General features: G+C 62.9%; 2 protein-coding genes across 3 annotated transcripts; both read left to right on the forward strand.

The window, feature by feature from the left end:
* The first annotated feature begins 206 nt into the window (after nt 1–206).
* HGS (hepatocyte growth factor-regulated tyrosine kinase substrate) lies at nt 207–12052 on the forward strand. Of its 2 annotated transcripts, none has more exons than XM_087826412.1 (22): nt 207–266; nt 1563–1647; nt 1872–1947; nt 2378–2470; nt 3916–4039; nt 4624–4676; nt 5054–5122; nt 5772–5896; nt 6811–6889; nt 6964–7062; nt 7200–7295; nt 7852–7890; nt 7964–8107; nt 8199–8258; nt 8653–8866; nt 9186–9358; nt 9437–9577; nt 9654–9831; nt 10471–10604; nt 10690–10809; nt 10953–11042; nt 11427–12052. In XM_087826412.1, exons 1-22 carry the CDS (start codon nt 230–232, stop codon nt 11535–11537), a joined length of 2340 nt encoding a protein of 779 aa, XP_087682538.1. In that variant the 5' UTR covers nt 207–229; the 3' UTR covers nt 11538–12052. The 2 variants fall into 2 exon arrangements, with proteins under 2 accessions (XP_087682538.1, XP_087682539.1); XM_087826413.1 differs by having other exon boundaries at nt 8656–8866.
* Nucleotides 12053–13125: 1073 nt separating this feature from the next.
* MRPL12 (mitochondrial ribosomal protein L12) lies at nt 13126–16221 on the forward strand. Its single transcript, XM_016215442.2, has 5 exons — nt 13126–13297; nt 13906–14092; nt 14275–14358; nt 15620–15754; nt 15834–16221. The coding sequence occupies exons 1-5, from the start codon at nt 13224–13226 to the stop codon at nt 15948–15950; spliced, it is 597 nt and encodes a 198-aa protein (XP_016070928.1). The 5' UTR covers nt 13126–13223; the 3' UTR covers nt 15951–16221.
* Nucleotides 16222–16544: the final 323 nt, after the last annotated feature.

Below are 16544 nucleotides of genomic sequence, written 5' to 3' on the forward strand. Positions count from 1 at the left end.
CCGCTTTCATTGGAGCAGCCTCGCCTTCTGGATGCTCATTGGAAGGCGCGGTCCAATCGGCGCACAGTCTGCGGCTGGCGGAAGGACCGCCTCCTCGCCGCTCGAGGGCGGGCCCCGCGACGTGTGCGTGCGTGCGTGCGCGCGCCCGAGGGGAAGGCGGAAGCGGAAGTCGGGGGCGCGCCGGCTAGCAGCGAAGGAGGCCTCGGCGTCGGGTCGGGCCCGGGTCGCCATGGGGCGCGGCAGCGGCACCTTCGAGCGTCTCCTAGGTAACGCGGCCCTGCCCCTCCCGGCTGCCCGCGGCCCGAGGGGTCCGAGCGGCGCCGCGCGGCCGGGGCCTGGGTGGGGGCGCGGCGGGCGGGGCGCGGCGGTGCCGGGGCGGGCGGGGGTCCGCGGAGGGGCCGGGCCGGCAGCCGACAGCCCCCGGGAGCCGGCCGCGGGCGCCTGACGGAGCGCCCCCGACGTCCCGAGTCACCGAGACGGGTGACTTAGCAAATCTCGGGAGACGCCCTCCCCGCAGAGCTAGGCTGCGTGGAGTTCGGGCCTTCGGACCCAACGCTGGCACCCCAAAAAAAGAGGACACCTTTGTGGGACCCGCCACGCTCCTTCGAGGCCCGTTCCCTGCGGGCCGGTCGCCCCCGCTCGCTCGGGCTCAGGAGGGCGCTCCCTCTGCCTGTCAGAGGCCGTGGCTGCTTCTCTCTGAGCCTCGGGGGAGGGGAGGTCACAGATTTTAGGAAGGAAAACGAGTGTTTCCGGGCAGGCCCCCCTCCTCCAGTGCCCCGCGGTCAGCCCGAGCCCACCGCCCCTTCCCTCGAGTGGGGCTCCGGAGGAGGCCTCCGACGGGGCTTCATTCTTGCCCTTGGAAGGTGCAGGCCCAGGGACTCAGCCACATGGAGTGGTTCAGCCTTTTAGGGATCAGTCCAGAAGTTGCCACCAGCTCAGTACTGAAGGCTATTTGTAGGCGTGATGGGGAGAGGGGGGTATTAGTTGGAGAATTCCCTGAGGTCAGCCTTGTTTCGTCGCACAAAGACCCTTGATACAGAGGACAGGAGTCCATGGTGCATCCCCCAAGCCTGGCCCCCGTGGAAATCTAACCAACTAGGTCAAACTTCTGAAAACTGGGGACCCTGAGGATTGAGGCAGCAGGTTTCTCTGTTGAGAAACAGCCAGCGTAGCGCCGAATGCTGGCTCTGTTCCCGGCAAGCTGTGTGACTCCCGCCAGTGACCTCACCTCTCTGCTTCAGTTTGTAAGAGGATGGAAACAGGATCCAGCTCGTAAGGCTGTGTGAGAAGCAAGCACAGGGAGAGCGTTTGGAAGGGCCCCGGGCTTGTAACAGGCACACAACGGGATTCCTCTGTTACTGTTTTTCAAGGTTTTTGTCTCATTAGGTCAGGACAGCAGTTTTCACGGTTATCACTGTGTCAGGAGGATTCTCACGGCGTTGTCCATTGGGTCCAGACGTTTAAAATGGGCAGGAGGCAGCTGCTCCTTCCTGTTGCTAAGCTGGGGCACCCTTGGGAATCACAACAGGATGAACTCCTGTAATGGTGTGTTTCTGTCTTAGATAAAGCGACCAGCCAGCTTCTGCTGGAGACTGACTGGGAGTCCATCCTGCAGATCTGCGACCTGATCCGCCAGGGGGACACGCAGTAAGTGAGGAGGACTCTTGTGCCACTACCCTCCAGGGCCCTGTGGCCTTGGTGTGGAGCTGCATGCTCTGCGTGCTGGGGTTTTGGGGATCTGGGCACAGCCAAAGACCTCTCTCTGTACAGCTTGGGGATCCCAAGGGCTACATGACACCTGGACTTGTCTTTTCGCTGTGACTCTTCTTTTTTTGAATTTTTGTGCTTGTACCAATACTTTTTTCCTTCAGGGCAAAATATGCTGTGAGTTCCATCAAGAAGAAAGTCAACGACAAGAACCCTCATGTGGCCCTGTATGCCCTAGAGGTGACTAGACCCCTGCATGCCAATCCTTTCCAGGGTCCCTATCCCCAGCAGTCAGGATGGCCGAGAGCAGCGGCCCCTGAGGCCTGGCCCACTTGCCTGGGCACACCACCAGCGCAATGTGGGCACTGGGTGTAAGGGCGGATATGAGCGACCCTGACATGGAGCTGGGGCCAGAAGCCGGGCCTCAGCTTCTCCACCTGAAATGGGGAGTTAGGACAGTTAAGTCTCTGTCCTTGGTGATGACGCGTGGAGTGAGGAACCTGGGTAGTGCTGGCACTGCCTGCCTCAGGCTTCCATGGAGTCTCCCCTGATGGGCTAGGTGACCTGAACGGCCTGTGGAAGACTGCCTTCTGCTGGGGAGGTGGGCCTGTCCAGGAGGGGTCCTTGCCCTGGCCAGCAGCTGGACCCTTCCCCTGCTTGGGGTCTGCAGGTCATGGAGTCTGTGGTGAAGAACTGTGGCCAGACAGTCCATGATGAGGTGGCCAACAAGCAGACTATGGAGGAGCTGAAGGAGCTGCTGAAGGTGGGCACTCTGTCGGGAGCAATAGATCCAGATGGGGTCAGAGGAGCACCTCACCCTGCTGCCAGGCCTTTGCTTCTCCAGTGTTTGCTGGTACCTGGGGCGGGAACAGTGCCAGGTGCAGCAGAGACTGGAGGGGGAGCGTCGGTAGTCCCTGCGCCATGCCAATCCCAGCCCGGCGATGTCTGGGTACAGGAGGCCTCTCTCTTCCTTAAGGTGAGAGAAGGCTTCCCGGGGCAGGGCTGGGAGCCAAGCCTTGAAGGGCAGGGGACACTCACTGGAGAAGGTGGAGGAAGGAGTTGCGTGTGAGAGCAGAGGCCCGGGGACCCCCAAGGGCAGCTTGGCAGGTTCCAAGCCCAGGGAAGGTTCCGAGCAGGATGCGCATGGGTATGATGGAGGGAGACTGGGGGAGACGCCCTCCTTTGGCAGAGGAGGAAAAGTCCTCCTGGATCCAAAACATTGTCCTGAGGGGCCCCTGCCAGTGGCCTCCCAGGTCTGCAGGGATTGTGACGTGGGCAATGACACCCCGGGGTATGTGATGCAGAGCTGGGTGGGGCAGACATTCTTTGAGATGAAAGGGTACCCCATGGAGGTGAGGCTGCCTGAGTGGCCGCTGAGGAGCGCAGCCCCAGGCACCATCTTGCTGCCACCAGTGGGCCAGGCCACGGTCTCCTGGACCTGTCCCAGTGCCTGTGGCCCATGGGTCCAGGAGCCCATCTGGGACCTGAGCTGACAGCTGGCTTCTCTGAGGCCCACTGGGAGACCAGGAGTTAGGAGCTGCCTCCTCCTGCGTCGGCAGACTGTGCCTGTTCTGCTGCACGTGGTCTAAGGCAGTTAGTCCCCCTGGGAGATAGGAGGGGGTTGTCCACTGATTGGGCACAGATCACAGGAAAGACCCAGAAGTCCGGCGCTGATCTGTGGTTGGCATCTCCGTGAAGTGGCTTTCTCTTTCCGCCATCCTCCTGAGCGTCCTGTATGGACAGCGCCCCAGGGGCTCTAGAAGTGTACCTGGCTGTGCTTTCAGCCGGTGGAATTGGTGGCTCTCTAGGTGGGTGTGTCCCTGGAGCATCTGTAACTGGAAAGAAGGGTCCGTGTCAGGCAGGGCCAGAGTGTTACAGACTGAGGGGCTCCCAGTCCGGTCAGGATGGGGTGGGAAGAGACACATGTTGTTACGGGGTCAAGGGACTTGGAGAGCTTTTGCCTCGGGTCCCTGGGGTTACAGTGCTGGCCCTGAGTGGGCAGACAGGTGTGTGGGGTTCGTCCTCAGGGATGGGGTTCCATGGAGGAGGGCTGGGCCTGGGGAGAGGGTTATACGTGGCCCCTGTGCCCCACCTGGGGGACCCCCCCTGCTCTGAGGAGGGGGGGTCTCACCAGCCAGTTTGTCACGCTGGGACTTCCCTTTGGCACCTCTGTCTCTGGTGGTCCTCATGTCCTTCCTTCCTCTGCAGAGGCAGGTGGAGGTCAATGTCCGAAACAAGATCCTGTACCTGATCCAGGCCTGGGCACACGCCTTCCGGAATGAGCCCAAGTACAAGGTGGTGCAGGACACCTACCAGATCATGAAGGTGGAGGGTGAGTCGGGTTTGGAACACCGCCTGCACTAGGTGGGACCAAGGGGGGCTGAGTTTACCCTGGGCGGGTGGGAGACAGCACCCCACCAAGTGACCATCAGTGGGCGCATAGTTGGGCATCCCCAAGGTGGGTACATGGGGTCAGCTGGGCTCTGGGCACCCAAGCCTCTGCCTTTCCAGACCTCACACTCATCGGGGCCGGGGTGGGGCCAAGCAGCACACAGCAGGTGAGTGAGAAGTGAACAGAGAAGCTGACCTCTGAGGGCAGGGTCCAAGGAGGGAGGGAGTCGGGTTAGGACCAGTGGGCAGGGAGGCCTGAGCGTGAGAGTGAACAGTGAGTGGAGGTCTGGGCCCAGCATCCTGCTGAGGACTCAGGTTCAGAGGCCCCAGGAGGAGCAGCCCGTGGGGAGCCACCTGGGTGTGGGGCAGCTGCCAGCTGTGCTCTTGGAGGTCTGTCTGTGGAGACAGATGCTGAGACACAGAACATGGCTCCTGGAGGTGTCGGGGCCAACTGAGGGGCAGATAAAGCTGTGGGGCCTCACACACCAGGGCAGCCCTAGCGTGACTGCAGCCTCCTTTCTCTAGGACACGTCTTCCCCGAGTTCAAGGAGAGCGACGCCATGTTTGCTGCAGAGAGAGTGAGTCTGTGCTGGGCGTGGGGTGGGGCTGCTCCGAGGAAGCTGGAGGGAGCCTGTGACAGGCCTGCTGGGAGCACTGGCCGCCCGTGAGCTGCTGTGTGTCTCGAAAGTGAGACGTCTAGTGTCACCAGGTAGAGCCGGCAGGCTGAGCCGGGAACATGGTTCAGGTGCTTTTGGACCATGGCTGGTGGCTCATGTGGTTAAATAAGCACTGGCCTGTCCCCAAGGCCACAGCGTCCTGCTTTTGAGCCTTAGAGAGAAAAGAAGTCTTTTGGAGGGGGCTCCTTCCTCGTGTCTGCAGTGACTGGGCCCAGCCTCTGTAGGGAGTGGAGGCAGAGTTTGCGGGGCTGTGGGGTCCTAACTCTGCTTCCCCATAGGCCCCCGACTGGGTGGACGCTGAGGAGTGCCACCGTTGCAGGGTGCAGTTCGGGGTAGTGACCCGCAAGGTGAGTCACCCATTGTGGGGAGGGGTCCTACCACCCACCGCCATCAGGAGGCCACTGCAGCCACACATGGTGAATGTGGTTACCCAGGGCCTGGTGTGTAACAGTCGGTGCCGCCGGGAAAAGCTCGCGCTCCCCGGGGGCAGGAACACCCAAGGCCAGGGCTGGGGGCTCGGACTGTGCTGTCTTGGCCGATGGCAATGGTGACAGCTGGGTCTGGGATGTCAGCAGATGTACCAGAGCCCCACCCAGCCCAATTGACACACTTTTTTTGTGAATTAAAAAAAAAGATTATTTTTTTATTGCCGTTTGGAGGGAGGGAGAGAGAAACATTGATATGAGAGCACAATGTTGTTTGGCTGCCTCCTGCACCCCCCCAGGGATCGAGCCTGCAGCCCCAGCATGTGCCTTTGGCCAGGAATCAAACTGGCAACCTTTTGGTGCACAGGACGACCCCCAACCAGTTGAGCCTCACCTGCCAATGCAAATCTTTCTTTTTAATTTAAAATATTTTTCCCCAAACGGTGACTGCAGTTGACATCCTGGGCCCGGGCCCTATTCCCCTGGCAGCTCTCAGAGGGTGGTGCTGGGAGGGGTGGTATGAGGGGTCTGTGGCCCATCACACAGCCACCACCTCCACCCTGTGTCACAGCACCACTGCCGGGCCTGTGGCCAAATCTTCTGTGGCAAGTGCTCCTCCCGGTACTCCACCATCCCTAAGTTCGGCATCGAGAAGGAGGTGCGTGTGTGCGAGCCCTGCTACGAGCAGCTCAACAAGTGAGTCCCCACCAGCCCCAGCCTGCTCCCTGCGCTCCACCAGCCCAGCTTCTGTCCACTGAGGACTGTCAGAGGGCTGGCCCCGGCCCCGAGTTCCAACCTCAACTGCGCCCAGACTCAAGACAGAGCCAGGCGGTAACCCAGGCTTGGGACCTGCCAGCCCGTTGCTGGAGTTTATTTGCCTTTTAACTTTTTAGTTTGGAAGTAAAACTTCCAGGAAAGACGCAAGCCTGACGAGGGGAGGGGTGCCCTCCGCCTTGCCCCTCAGTGTTGATGTGTTGCCACAGTGGCTTCCCCTACATTTGTGTTTACACGTGTTTGGTCCTGACCTTCCTGTGTGTGTCTGGGAAGAGGAACCTTCTGTTCTGGAGCCCGGCAGGGTTGTCAGGGTGGCACTGACATCAGCGTGGCTCTTGCATGTCCTCGATGGTGGTGTGCTGGTTCCAGTGATGTTGGTGGCAGTTCTGTCCCTCCAGGGCCTGTTCGGCTCTCAGCCCCTCCCCCGCGTGCTCCCACCCTCTTTCCTGAGGGAGACCCTGCTGAAGCTTCTAGGCCCTTGCAGCAGGTCCCTCGTTTGGGCTTGAGGTTCCTGCGTGGTTCGGGTCAGGGTTTGTGCTCCTGGCTGTGTCCTCAGTGTAGTAGGTGCAGAGGCCGTGCTGTCTATCTATTCACCCCAGCAATCCCTTGTTAGGTGGTGGTCAGTCTGGCCGGGCAGGTGGTTGAACCTCACTCTCCCGGGTCCCTTGGCCTGGAAGCAGCAGCTGGTGTGAGGGTTCAGGTTTTCTCTGGAGTATGGGCTGTGGAACCACTGTCATCACTCTGATGACATTAGAGGGAGTCCCAGGTGACTTCCTCGAGAACCTTGGGGGGCCAGGGTGCGGAGCTTGTTCCCCCACAGCACCCTGTTGTTTCAGGAAAGCGGAGGGCAAGGCCCCCTCCACGGCGGAGCTGCCCCCGGAGTACCTGACCAGCCCCCTGTCGCAGCAGTCCCAGGTAGGCCCAGCCCAGGCCCCTCCCCTTAGCACTTCCCCCTCCTGGGATCTGCTCACCCCCCTGTGTGCTCCTAGCTGCCCCCCAAGAGGGACGAGACGGCCCTGCAGGAGGAGGAGGAGCTGCAGCTGGCCCTGGCCCTGTCGCAATCGGAGGCAGAGGAGAAGGAGAGGATGGTGAGTGGGGCGGTGGGGAGACCTGAAGCTTTGCTACGTCTGTGGGTGCTGGGGGGGGCACCCCTAGATGTTAGGGGAGGGCAGAGTGCGGAGGCTCGTCCTGCTGTGCCATGTGCTCCCTATGGGTCCTCCTGCAGAGACAGAAGTCAGGGTACACCACATACCCCAAGGCGGAACCCACGCCCGTGGCCTCATCAGCACCCCCCGCCAGCAGCTTGTATTCCTCTCCCGTGGTGAGTGCCCTGGGAGGGAGCAGGAGGGCTGCCCCAGAAAGGACGGCACCTGTCACTCTGCCTCCCCTCCTGCCCCACCCTGGCTCTCGGCTCCCTGATCCGGGATCCCCTGTGGGGTGGAGAACAATAGAGAGGCTGGGGGCCCCACTAGCGAGAGTCCCATCTCGTCCACACCCCCAGGTGGGAGGTAGTGGGAATCCTGGGGCCAACGGTAGCTGCCCCTTTCTAGACCCAACCTGTGACTGTGACAGGTCTTACTTTCTGGGGTTCAGCCTAGTCCTGCTGTGACTAGGAGGTGGTGGTGGGTGGGGCTAGCCAGGCACATGGGTTGAGAATAGCCCTGCCACCTACCTATTGGGGACCATTTTTACGGTTGATGGGAGGGTGGGTGGGGTGCTGCCTTGCGTCTTGTCAGTCCCTCAGGTCCCCCACAAATCAGCCCTAGCCGGACTCCAGCACCCCGTCACTGCTGTGCCATCTGGCCTCCTGAGCGACAGCTGGGGAGGAGCCACGGTGTGTGGCCTCTGACCCCTCAGACCCTCCCCTGTCTCCCCAGAACTCGTCGGCACCGCTGGCTGAGGACATGGACCCTGAGGTGAGTCCCCCGTGCATGGTGCTTCCCCTTGCTGCTCCCTGGCCCTCGGGATGACCACGTGTTGTCCTTGCAGCTCGCCCGGTACCTCAACCGGAGCTACTGGGAGAAGAAGCAGGAGGAGGCTCAGAGGAGCCCCACGCCGTCCGCACCCGCGCCCATGGCGGAGCCGGCCGCGCAGCCCGGGGAGGCGCACACAGCCCCTGTAGCTGTGGTGGAGGTGAGGTGTGCTCTCAGTGCTCCTGGGCCACGGTCCCCTGGGAGGGGCCGTGGGGACAGGCCAGCCCCACTCACTTTCTGGTCTCTTCCAGACGTCCCTCCCGGAGACAGACCCTCAGCCGATAACGTCCTCCGGCGGCCCCTTTAGTGAGGTAAGCTCCCTCCTCGGGCCAGGGAAACAGCCTCCTGAGTGCAGAGCACCAGGCCCCGCACAGGTGCCTGCCACCTACAGTGACTTCCTGGCGGGGGCTTGGCCATTGGCTGCCTACCCAGAGCCACCCAGCTCAGTCTGTCCTGAGGCTTCCGGGCTTCGTTCGCCACTGGAGTAAGACGCCAGGGCTTTTGCAAGGGATGCAGGTCTCAAGTCACCACTGGTGGGTGTGCCTAGGGCATGGCCACGGGCCGCAGCCAGCTCTGTCCTGGCCTCGGCTTCCTGGTTTATAGGATTGGAGGCTACGGTGCCTGCAGCGCCCTCGGAGGGTCAGGTCTGGTGGTGCAGGTGGGGCTGCTGAGGCTGACTCAGGAGCCCGGGTCCCACTGTCACAGCAGCAGTTCCAGAATGGGGAGTCGGAGGAGAGCCATGCGCAGTTCCTGAAGGCCCTGCAGAACGCAGTGAGCACCTTCGTCAACCGCATGAAGAGCAACCACGTGCGTGGGCGCAGCATCACCAACGACTCGGCCGTGCTGTCCCTCTTCCAGTCCATCAACGGCATGCACCCCCAGCTGCTGGAGCTGCTCAACCAGCTGGATGAGCGCAGACGTGCGTGGCCCTGGGCCTCCGCCGGCCTCACCAGCCGGTGCTGTGCGAGGGCCCCCACGCTGCCAGTGGCTGCGGGCAGTAGCAAGGTCCCTGGGGCAGGGCTGTCCCGGGGAGCTGTGACCTCTCAGGCTCCGGGGAGGGGGTCCCAGTGACAGGAAGTGTCCCAGTGAGCACGAAACAATCCGCTGAAGGAAGAATACCCCAGCCCCGGCGCCAGCCGTACCGTGTCAACAAGCACTGGCAGGACAAGGGCAGGCGCCCCCATGGGCAGCTCATGTGTCTGTACAATGCCAAGGGCCCTGCTCTGCCTCCCCCACAGTGTACTACGAGGGGCTGCAGGATAAGCTGGCACAGATCCGCGATGCCCGGGGGGCGCTGAGCGCCTTGCGGGAGGAGCACCGGGAGAAGCTGCGCCGGGCGGCAGAGGAGGCAGAGCGCCAGCGCCAGATCCAGCTGGCCCAGAAGCTGGAGATCATGCGGCAGAAGAAGCAGGTGCTGTGGGCGGCCTGGCAGCCAGACTTTGGGGACACCGGGAGGCGGCCGTGCTGACTGCTGCCCTGTGGCCCACAGGAGTATCTGGAGGTGCAGAGGCAGCTGGCCATCCAGCGCCTGCAGGAGCAGGAGAAGGAGCGGCAGCTGCGCCTGGAGCAGCAGAAGCAGACCATCCAGATGCGCGCCCAGATGCCTGCCTTCCCCCTGCCCTATGCCCAGGTGCGCCCCACGCCTCTCATTCCCGCTGGCCTGCAGTCACTGGGAGCCTCCCTGACAGCCGTCTCTTTGTCCCCAGCTCCAGGCCATGCCCGCAGCGGGGGGCGTGCTGTACCAGCCCTCGGGTCCCACAAGTTTCCCAGCGACCTTCAGCCCGGCCGGCTCAGTGGAGGGCTCCCCCATGCACACTGTGTACATGAGCCAGCCAGCCCCGGCTGGCGGCGGCCCCTACCCCAGTGTGCCTGGGGCCGGAGCAGGTAACAGGGTGGGCGGACGTGCCGACCAGCCAGGATAAGCCCCAAAACGTTACCTTCTTTCATTTTTATTTTTGCATAACAGGTTTACAGAATAGTTAACAGGATAACGCAGAGGATTTCTGAGATTCCCCAAGTGTTAACATTTCACCACGTGCTCTTTGCTCACACGCACACGCACGTATTCACTGCACTCACTAAAATGCGTTTTCTCTCACACCTTCCAGTCTCTAGGCTCAGGTGTCCTCCCCTTTGTGTGCCTGTCACTCCCCCCTACCCTACCCCATCCCATGTTGACTGACTTGTTCGGTCCCAGAATTCAGAGAGCAGTTTCAGGAACGCCAGCCAAGGCCGCTGTGAAAGGCTGATGTTCGTTGTCCTAAGTCCCAATTCTAGGTTCAGAAATCACCAGGCTGAGCTGTCCCCCACCCCCAGTGTCATTTACTCAGTTGGGGTACTCTTGGGTTCATTTCTCCTGATTTCATTCAGTGCTGGGGGTCCTCTCCCATCCTTGTTGATCTCATTTTTCTCCGGTGAGAATGTGAACCGTGAACTTGGTTCCAAAAACTCACAACAAAAAGGAAAACTCAGAGAAATGCTCCCCAAGCCCGGGTCTTAACCTCACTCCTCTTCCCCCCACAGATCCCAGCATGGTGAGCACCTACATGTACCCAGCGGGGGTCACTGGTGCGCAGGCAGCCCCCCAGGGCCCAGCGGGGCCCAGCGCCAACCCAGCCTACTCCTCCTACCAGCCCACCCCAACCCAGGGCTATCAGGTAGGGGGGTGGGGCTGCTCCCCTCCCGAGGCCCCAGTGAAGCACCAGCCAAGCCCTTCTCCCCTCACACTCCTTCCCTCCACAGACGGTGGCCTCCCAGCCCCAGCAGAGCCTCCCGGCCATCTCCCAGCCCCCGCAATCGGCCAGCATGGGTTACATGGGGAGCCAGGCAGTGTCCATGGGCTACCAGCCCTATAGCATGCAGGTGAGACCACGTGGGGCAGCCAGATGGCAGGTCCCTGGCAAGAAGCTGGGGGAGCACTGGCCGGGCTCAGCCCTTCTGACCACCCCCACACTGCTGGGCTCCCCTAGTGGGTTTCCCAAGAAGTTCCCTCTCATCTTCCACAGGGTCTCGTGACTCCCCTCCCCAGCCAGGATGCACCTCTGCCGCCCCCTCAGCAGCCCTACCTCTCGGGGCAGCAGCCCATGTACCAGCAGGTGAGCCTTTCCCAGGGCCACCACCCTGGGGACCTGGGCCCTCAGCACAGGGCAGTCCTGGGAAGAACAGGAAGTTTTGGCTGGGAATTCTGCTTGGCCAACAACCTGGACGCACAGGCATCCTGTGGAGAGCAGAGCCCACGTTGTCTTAGAAGCTGAACTCTGTGGACACCATTGGGAACTCCGAGGGTTGGCCCCTGCTGGGGCAGGAAGCTCAGAGAGCCGGTGACAAGCTGGAGGGGGAGGGACCGCCACCCTCCGTGGCCTCCACTGGAGGGCTGAGTCCCAGGGACAAGGTGGAGATGGGGTGTTCTGGAGAAGCCACCAGAGGGTGGGGACTGGGGGCCTGGGGGAGGACCAATGGCTTGTCCCCTTGTCCCCCAGATGGCGCCCTCTGGTGGCCCTCCCCAGCAGCCGCAGCCGGTGGCCCAGCAGCCGCCCACACAGGGGCCGCAGGTGCAGGGCCGTGAAGCCCAGCTCATCTCCTTCGACTGACCCCAGGCCAGCTTGCTGCCCAGAGTAACACTACGTTCTCCGAGGTCGCCGCGTCCGCCTCTGACTAGCGTCTTCCCTCCTGCTCCTCTTCTGCGCCCTGTAGTGTCCCTGCTCCCGCGAGCCGGTGGCCCTTCTCCCCAGCCCGCCTCTCCCTGCCCCGCCTGCCGGCTCATCCCCTCGGCTCCACCCTCCTCCTGGTCCCTGAGTTGGCCTCTGACTCCTTTCCCCACGGCTGGGCCTGGGGGCGGAGGTGGGAGGGCAGCATCTCCGACAGGAGCCCCGCCTGGTGTCAGCTCCCTCTGCCCTCCCATCCCCGTCATGGGGGCCCCTGGTCTGACTAGTGTGAGTGCTCCCCAGAGCCCTCCAGTGCCCCCTCCCCGGGCTGTCACCAGGACACCCCTGGCCCCCACAGGAAGGTGGGGGTTGTCTTCAGCTTCTGTGCTTCTGAGCTGTCATCTCGTCCAGTGCCCCCAGTAGCCGGAATGGAACAGCGGTAATAAAATCTCTAAAACAAGTGTCACGTGTCTGCTCAGAGGCACGGTGGTGGGCAGCGGGTCCGGCTCTGGACCGGAGTGTAGGCGCATCCTGCTGGCCAGCCTGTCGCCCGTCCCAGGCCCCGCTCCACGGGCAGCCTCCCTGGGACAGCACCACGGGGCAGGCCCGAGTCCCGGGAAGGGCTGGCAGGGCCCAAGGCTCCGGTCCGCCCGCCGGTTGTGGGGAAGAAAACGTTCCATGCTGAAGGCTCGGCCCCTCGCCCCGAGCGCGCGCCTTCAGTACCCAGGCCTCGGGCTGCAGCATTAGCGCCCCGGAGGGAACGCGCGAGTGTAACACACGGGCCACCTGAGCTCGGTCAAGGCGGGGCCGGGCGCTGGGCGGAGGAAACGTGCCTGCCCGTCGGCCTGCTGCCTGGGACCAGCAGAGGCCCGGGCCCCGGGCCGACGCCGCGGGGGGCTGAGCTGGGCCGAGGGGCGGGCGTCTGGGGACAGCGGGCTTAGGCGTCGCTCCTCCCCGCGGCCCGCTGCCCAGGTCCCCTCCCGGGCGAGCCGCAAGCCTCGGCCACACCAGCAGCGGCCGGGCCCCGCGGAAGGAGGCGGCCTCGCTCCCGGAGCGGCCTGGGCCGAAGGACAAGACGAGCCCCCGCGCTGGCGGGAGAGCAGCGGTCCCGGGAGGAAGGCGCCAGGAGCAGGCCGGCCAGCGGGCAGCGGCGAGGCGACCGCGGGCTCTGGAGCAAACGGCTCGAGCCGGAGGCCACGGTCAGCCGACGCGAGGCTTCCGCAGGGGCCACTGCGCGGCTCTGCGCGGGCCGGCCTCCCCGACTGGACGGAGCCTGCCCGAGCTCCGGCCTCCACTGGCCTTCGTGCGCCCGGGTCGCCGAGCGGTAACCTCGGCGAGCGAGAGGAAGCCCGGCAGGGTGCGGCTAGAGCGTCCTCCCCAGCTCGTATGCTCGGCTGCCCTTGAGGCTAGAGCGTCTTCCCCCAGCTCGTGTACTCGGCTACTCTGGCGGCTAGAGCGCCCTCCCCCAGCTCGTGTACTCGGCTGCTCTGGCGGCTAGAGCGTCCCCCTAGCTCGTGTACTCGGATGCTCTGGCGGCTAGAGCGTCCTCCCCAGCTCGTGTACTCGGCTGCTCTGGCGGCTAGAGCGTCCCTCCTCCCGGGAGCCTCGTGTGACCTTCCCGCCAGCGGAGCGATGCTGCCGGCGGCCGCTCTCCCCCTGTGGGGGCCGTGTCTCGGCCTTCGGGGCGCCGCGCTCCGTCTCGCCAGGTACTGCGCGCTGCCGAGGCCCGGGCCGGCCGAGTGGGAATGCGTGGCCGGCCACCGATGGTTCCGGTCGGGGCGGCGGGCGGGAGGCCCCGCGAATTCGGCGTGTCCCGGCGGGGCGGGGGGCGTGGAGACCGCCGCGTGCCGGCCCCGCAGCCGTGCGGCCCCCGAGACGTGCGGAGAGTGCCGGGGTGGCCCCAGGTCACATTGGACGGGCTCCTGCCTTTCTCCGGGCCTCGGTTTCCCCCGCAGCCCCGTGACCTGGGAGGACCCCCATCGGCGCCTCGGCGTCCCGTCGTCAAAGGCCCCAGGTTCTGAAGGCTTCGTGCAGCAAAGTGCATGTGCATAGCTGCGTTGCCCGCGAGGTGCCAGGGTCCATTCAAACCGGGAAGTTGCTGCGGGCAGCGTCCCGCAATAGCAGTTACTTGGGTCCCTAAGGCCCGTGTAGATGTAAAGTAGCTGGGAAACCGCCTTGTTGTCGACGGGGACCCTCGAGCCTGAGAACTCTGGGTGGGGAGCAAGGGGCGAGGCCTGAACTCATGGCACCTGCCGCCTGGACTGCCGCCCACCTACCTATGCCGGCCTAACAGCTCCCTTTGAATGGGCTCTAGGCAGCAGATACCACGGGTCTGCACCGTGCGGCTGATGAGATGCAGCAGCCATCGGAGGGGGGAGGCCCTGGCTGGTGCGCCCCTAGACAACGCCCCCAAGGAGTACCCCCCCAAGATCCAGCAGCTGGTCCAGGACATTGCCAGCCTCACGCTCCTGGAGATCTCAGACCTCAATGAGCTCCTGAAGGTATCACGGGGCCAGGCCTTGGCAGTGAGGGCTGGGGCTTGCGTCTTGTTCCCGGCGCACCTGGGGGCTTTGGTCAGCTGTGGGAAGTGTGCTCCCCGAGTGTGAGGACGTGCCAGGCTTGTCCGTGAGAAGGTGTGGGTGCGACTGCCAGCTTCTGAGACCGCTCTCCTCTGTCCCTGCAGAAAACGTTGAAGATCCAGGACGTGGGGCTCATGCCCATGGGTGGGGCGATGCCTGCTGCTGCCCCTGCCGCGGCAGCTCCCGAGGTGAGCCCAGGCGGTGTCCTATGCAGAAAGGCGTGTTTCCCTGGTGCCCAGTTCCCAGCTCCCCTCGTGTCCGTCACGTGGCCAGGTTTCTCTCGTCCCTCATCTCTGTCCTGCACCAGTCAACACACCCTGCAGATCTGTGTGCTTCTGGCTGTGGTTCTGGTCGGCCTCCGTGGGACCTGCTCCCTGCCAAGGATGTGCAGGCCCTGCCCACTGGAGACCACGGCTCTAGTGGAGGGAAACAGATGATGAGCCTGATGAGAGGAAAAAGAAATTATGTTGGATAGTACGGTGTTACAAGTACTGTGGGGGAAAGTAGGGAAGAAACTTAAGGGGTGGGGAGGGTTACGAGTTCAAGCAAGGCTGTGTTGAGCAGGGGACACTCTGGAGAGGAGATGGGAGGAGTGAGGGAGAGAGTTAAGGCATTCCCCGCAGAGGGCGGCAGGCAGGAGGGCCATGGGGCATGTCCAGGGCTGGAGATGAGCAGGGAGGTGACGGCAGCTCCATCTCTGGGCGACTGGGACGGGTTTGGGCGTCTTTGAGGAAACCAGCAGACTTGAATCCACACGCTAATTTGTTTTGTTGTTGCTTTTTTAATTTTTTCAATATTTGTTATTTTTTTAAAATCCCAAGTTATCCACAAATAGAAATAGTAACACTCTCATCAGCCTTAGTAATGATTAAGGTTTTGTCACATTTGCATGTCCTGTCCCTTGAGGTTTAAGGCAGATCCCTGGTCTGTCCTTTCCTCTGTCCCCAGATACCTCTCTAAAAACACAGGTAGCCTGAAGCCATTTGCACAACAAAGAGAATTGGCGGGGACTGCCTGTCCCAGCCCACTCGGGGAGCTCTACCACCCCCTACCGGCCACTTGGGGAAGGTGGGGCTAAGTCTGGGCTGAGAACTGGAATGACACTGCTTTTCTGGAACGTTATTTCACCCAAAGCACTTTTGCTGTCGCTCTTCCTTGTCTCATAAGTTACAGTTTTAAGGGATGAGCTTTGGGGACTGGAAAGGGAGGCAGTTTTAGACCAGCCTCTGGAGAGCTGGAAGTGGTTTTGGGTGGTAGAGCTCAGCCTGACGAGGGATGGACAAGGGAGGGGAAGCACCGAGTGGGCAGGGGGCTGGCCTGGCCTGGACTGCCTCCTGCTGGACTCACAGGGGCCCTGCCTTTGGGGTTACAGGACAGGCAGCGCAGGAACGTTGGGCCTGTTCCATGCTGTCCTCTCTCACCTGGCTGCCCACTGTTTCCCTCCCCCAGGCAGTAGAGGAAGACATCCCCAAACAAAAAGAGCAGACACATTTCACCGTCCGCCTCACGGAAGCAAAGCCTGTGGACAAAGTGAAGCTGATCAAGGAAATCAAGAACTACATCCAGGGCATAAACCTTGTGCAGGTGAGCTCCGGGCATCCCCTCCCAGGCTGGGCTTGGTCCGGGTAGCCCAGGCATGGTGTCTGACCTTGCTCTCCTGCAGGCAAAGAAACTGGTGGAGTCGCTGCCCCAGGAAATCAAAGCCAACGTTGCCAAGGCCGAGGCGGAGAAGATCAAGGCGGCGCTGGAGGCGGTGGGCGGCACCGTGGTCCTGGAGTAGGGCAGCGCTGAGGACTTGTGGACAGGGGTCTGTGGGACACGGGCACGGCCCTGCTGGCCCCACCCAGCACCCAGGCTCAGCCCATGGGCGCCTTGGAGCAGTACTGCACACTGCCACTGCGTGGCAGCCCAGTTTTGGGACAGGCATGGACCCGCTGAGCCCGGAGGGGCAGCTGCTGCCCTGAGCCCCACCGGGGCAGACTCTGAAACGCGCCTCGAGGTTACCACGCGCCCCCTGTTGGCCGCTGAGAAAATACATGGTTTGGGCCGTGTATGTGCCGTGCTGTGTCCCGTGGGCAGTGGGGTGGGTGAGGGTCTGCAGGTGATCATCTGGGTCCACTGAGACCCCACAGCCAGTGGTGTTTCCCTGTCCTGCCTGGCAGGTGGCAGCTGAGCGTGGCTAATGCCAGATCTTCACCCAGGAGCTGTGTGTGCAGTGCTGGCCTCACTGGGACAGCCTCAGAGGCCATGGTGCATGCAGCTCCACCCAGGCTGGCAAGGGTGAGGCATGTGCCCCAGGTGGCCCTTAGAGAGGACCTGGGAGCCAGGGTGAGGTGAGGGAGGAGGCCACCCTCAGCCGCTGAGTAAGGACAGC

Source organism: Miniopterus natalensis, chromosome 17, assembly GCF_054644295.1.
Source record: "Miniopterus natalensis isolate mMinNat1 chromosome 17, mMinNat1.hap1, whole genome shotgun sequence".
In the NCBI taxonomy this organism is placed as follows: Eukaryota; Metazoa; Chordata; class Mammalia; order Chiroptera; family Miniopteridae; genus Miniopterus; species Miniopterus natalensis.

Excerpts from the sequence above, each read along its gene's own strand:
- HGS (XM_087826412.1), top strand. The coding sequence starts at position 230 with ATGGGGCGCGGCAGCGGCACCTTCGAGCGTCTCCTAG. Across the intron at positions 2,471-3,915 it reads AGCTGAAGGAGCTGCTGAAG|AGGCAGGTGGAGGTCAATGT; the intron begins GTGGGCACTCTG and ends CTTCCTCTGCAG. Across the intron at positions 6,890-6,963 it reads CCCTGTCGCAGCAGTCCCAG|CTGCCCCCCAAGAGGGACGA; the intron begins GTAGGCCCAGCC and ends GTGTGCTCCTAG.
- MRPL12 (XM_016215442.2), top strand. The coding sequence starts at position 13,224 with ATGCTGCCGGCGGCCGCTCTCCCCCTGTGGGGGCCGTGTCTCGGCCTT. Across the intron at positions 14,359-15,619 it reads CTGCCGCGGCAGCTCCCGAG|GCAGTAGAGGAAGACATCCC; the intron begins GTGAGCCCAGGC and ends TCCCTCCCCCAG. Across the intron at positions 15,755-15,833 it reads AGGGCATAAACCTTGTGCAG|GCAAAGAAACTGGTGGAGTC; the intron begins GTGAGCTCCGGG and ends GCTCTCCTGCAG.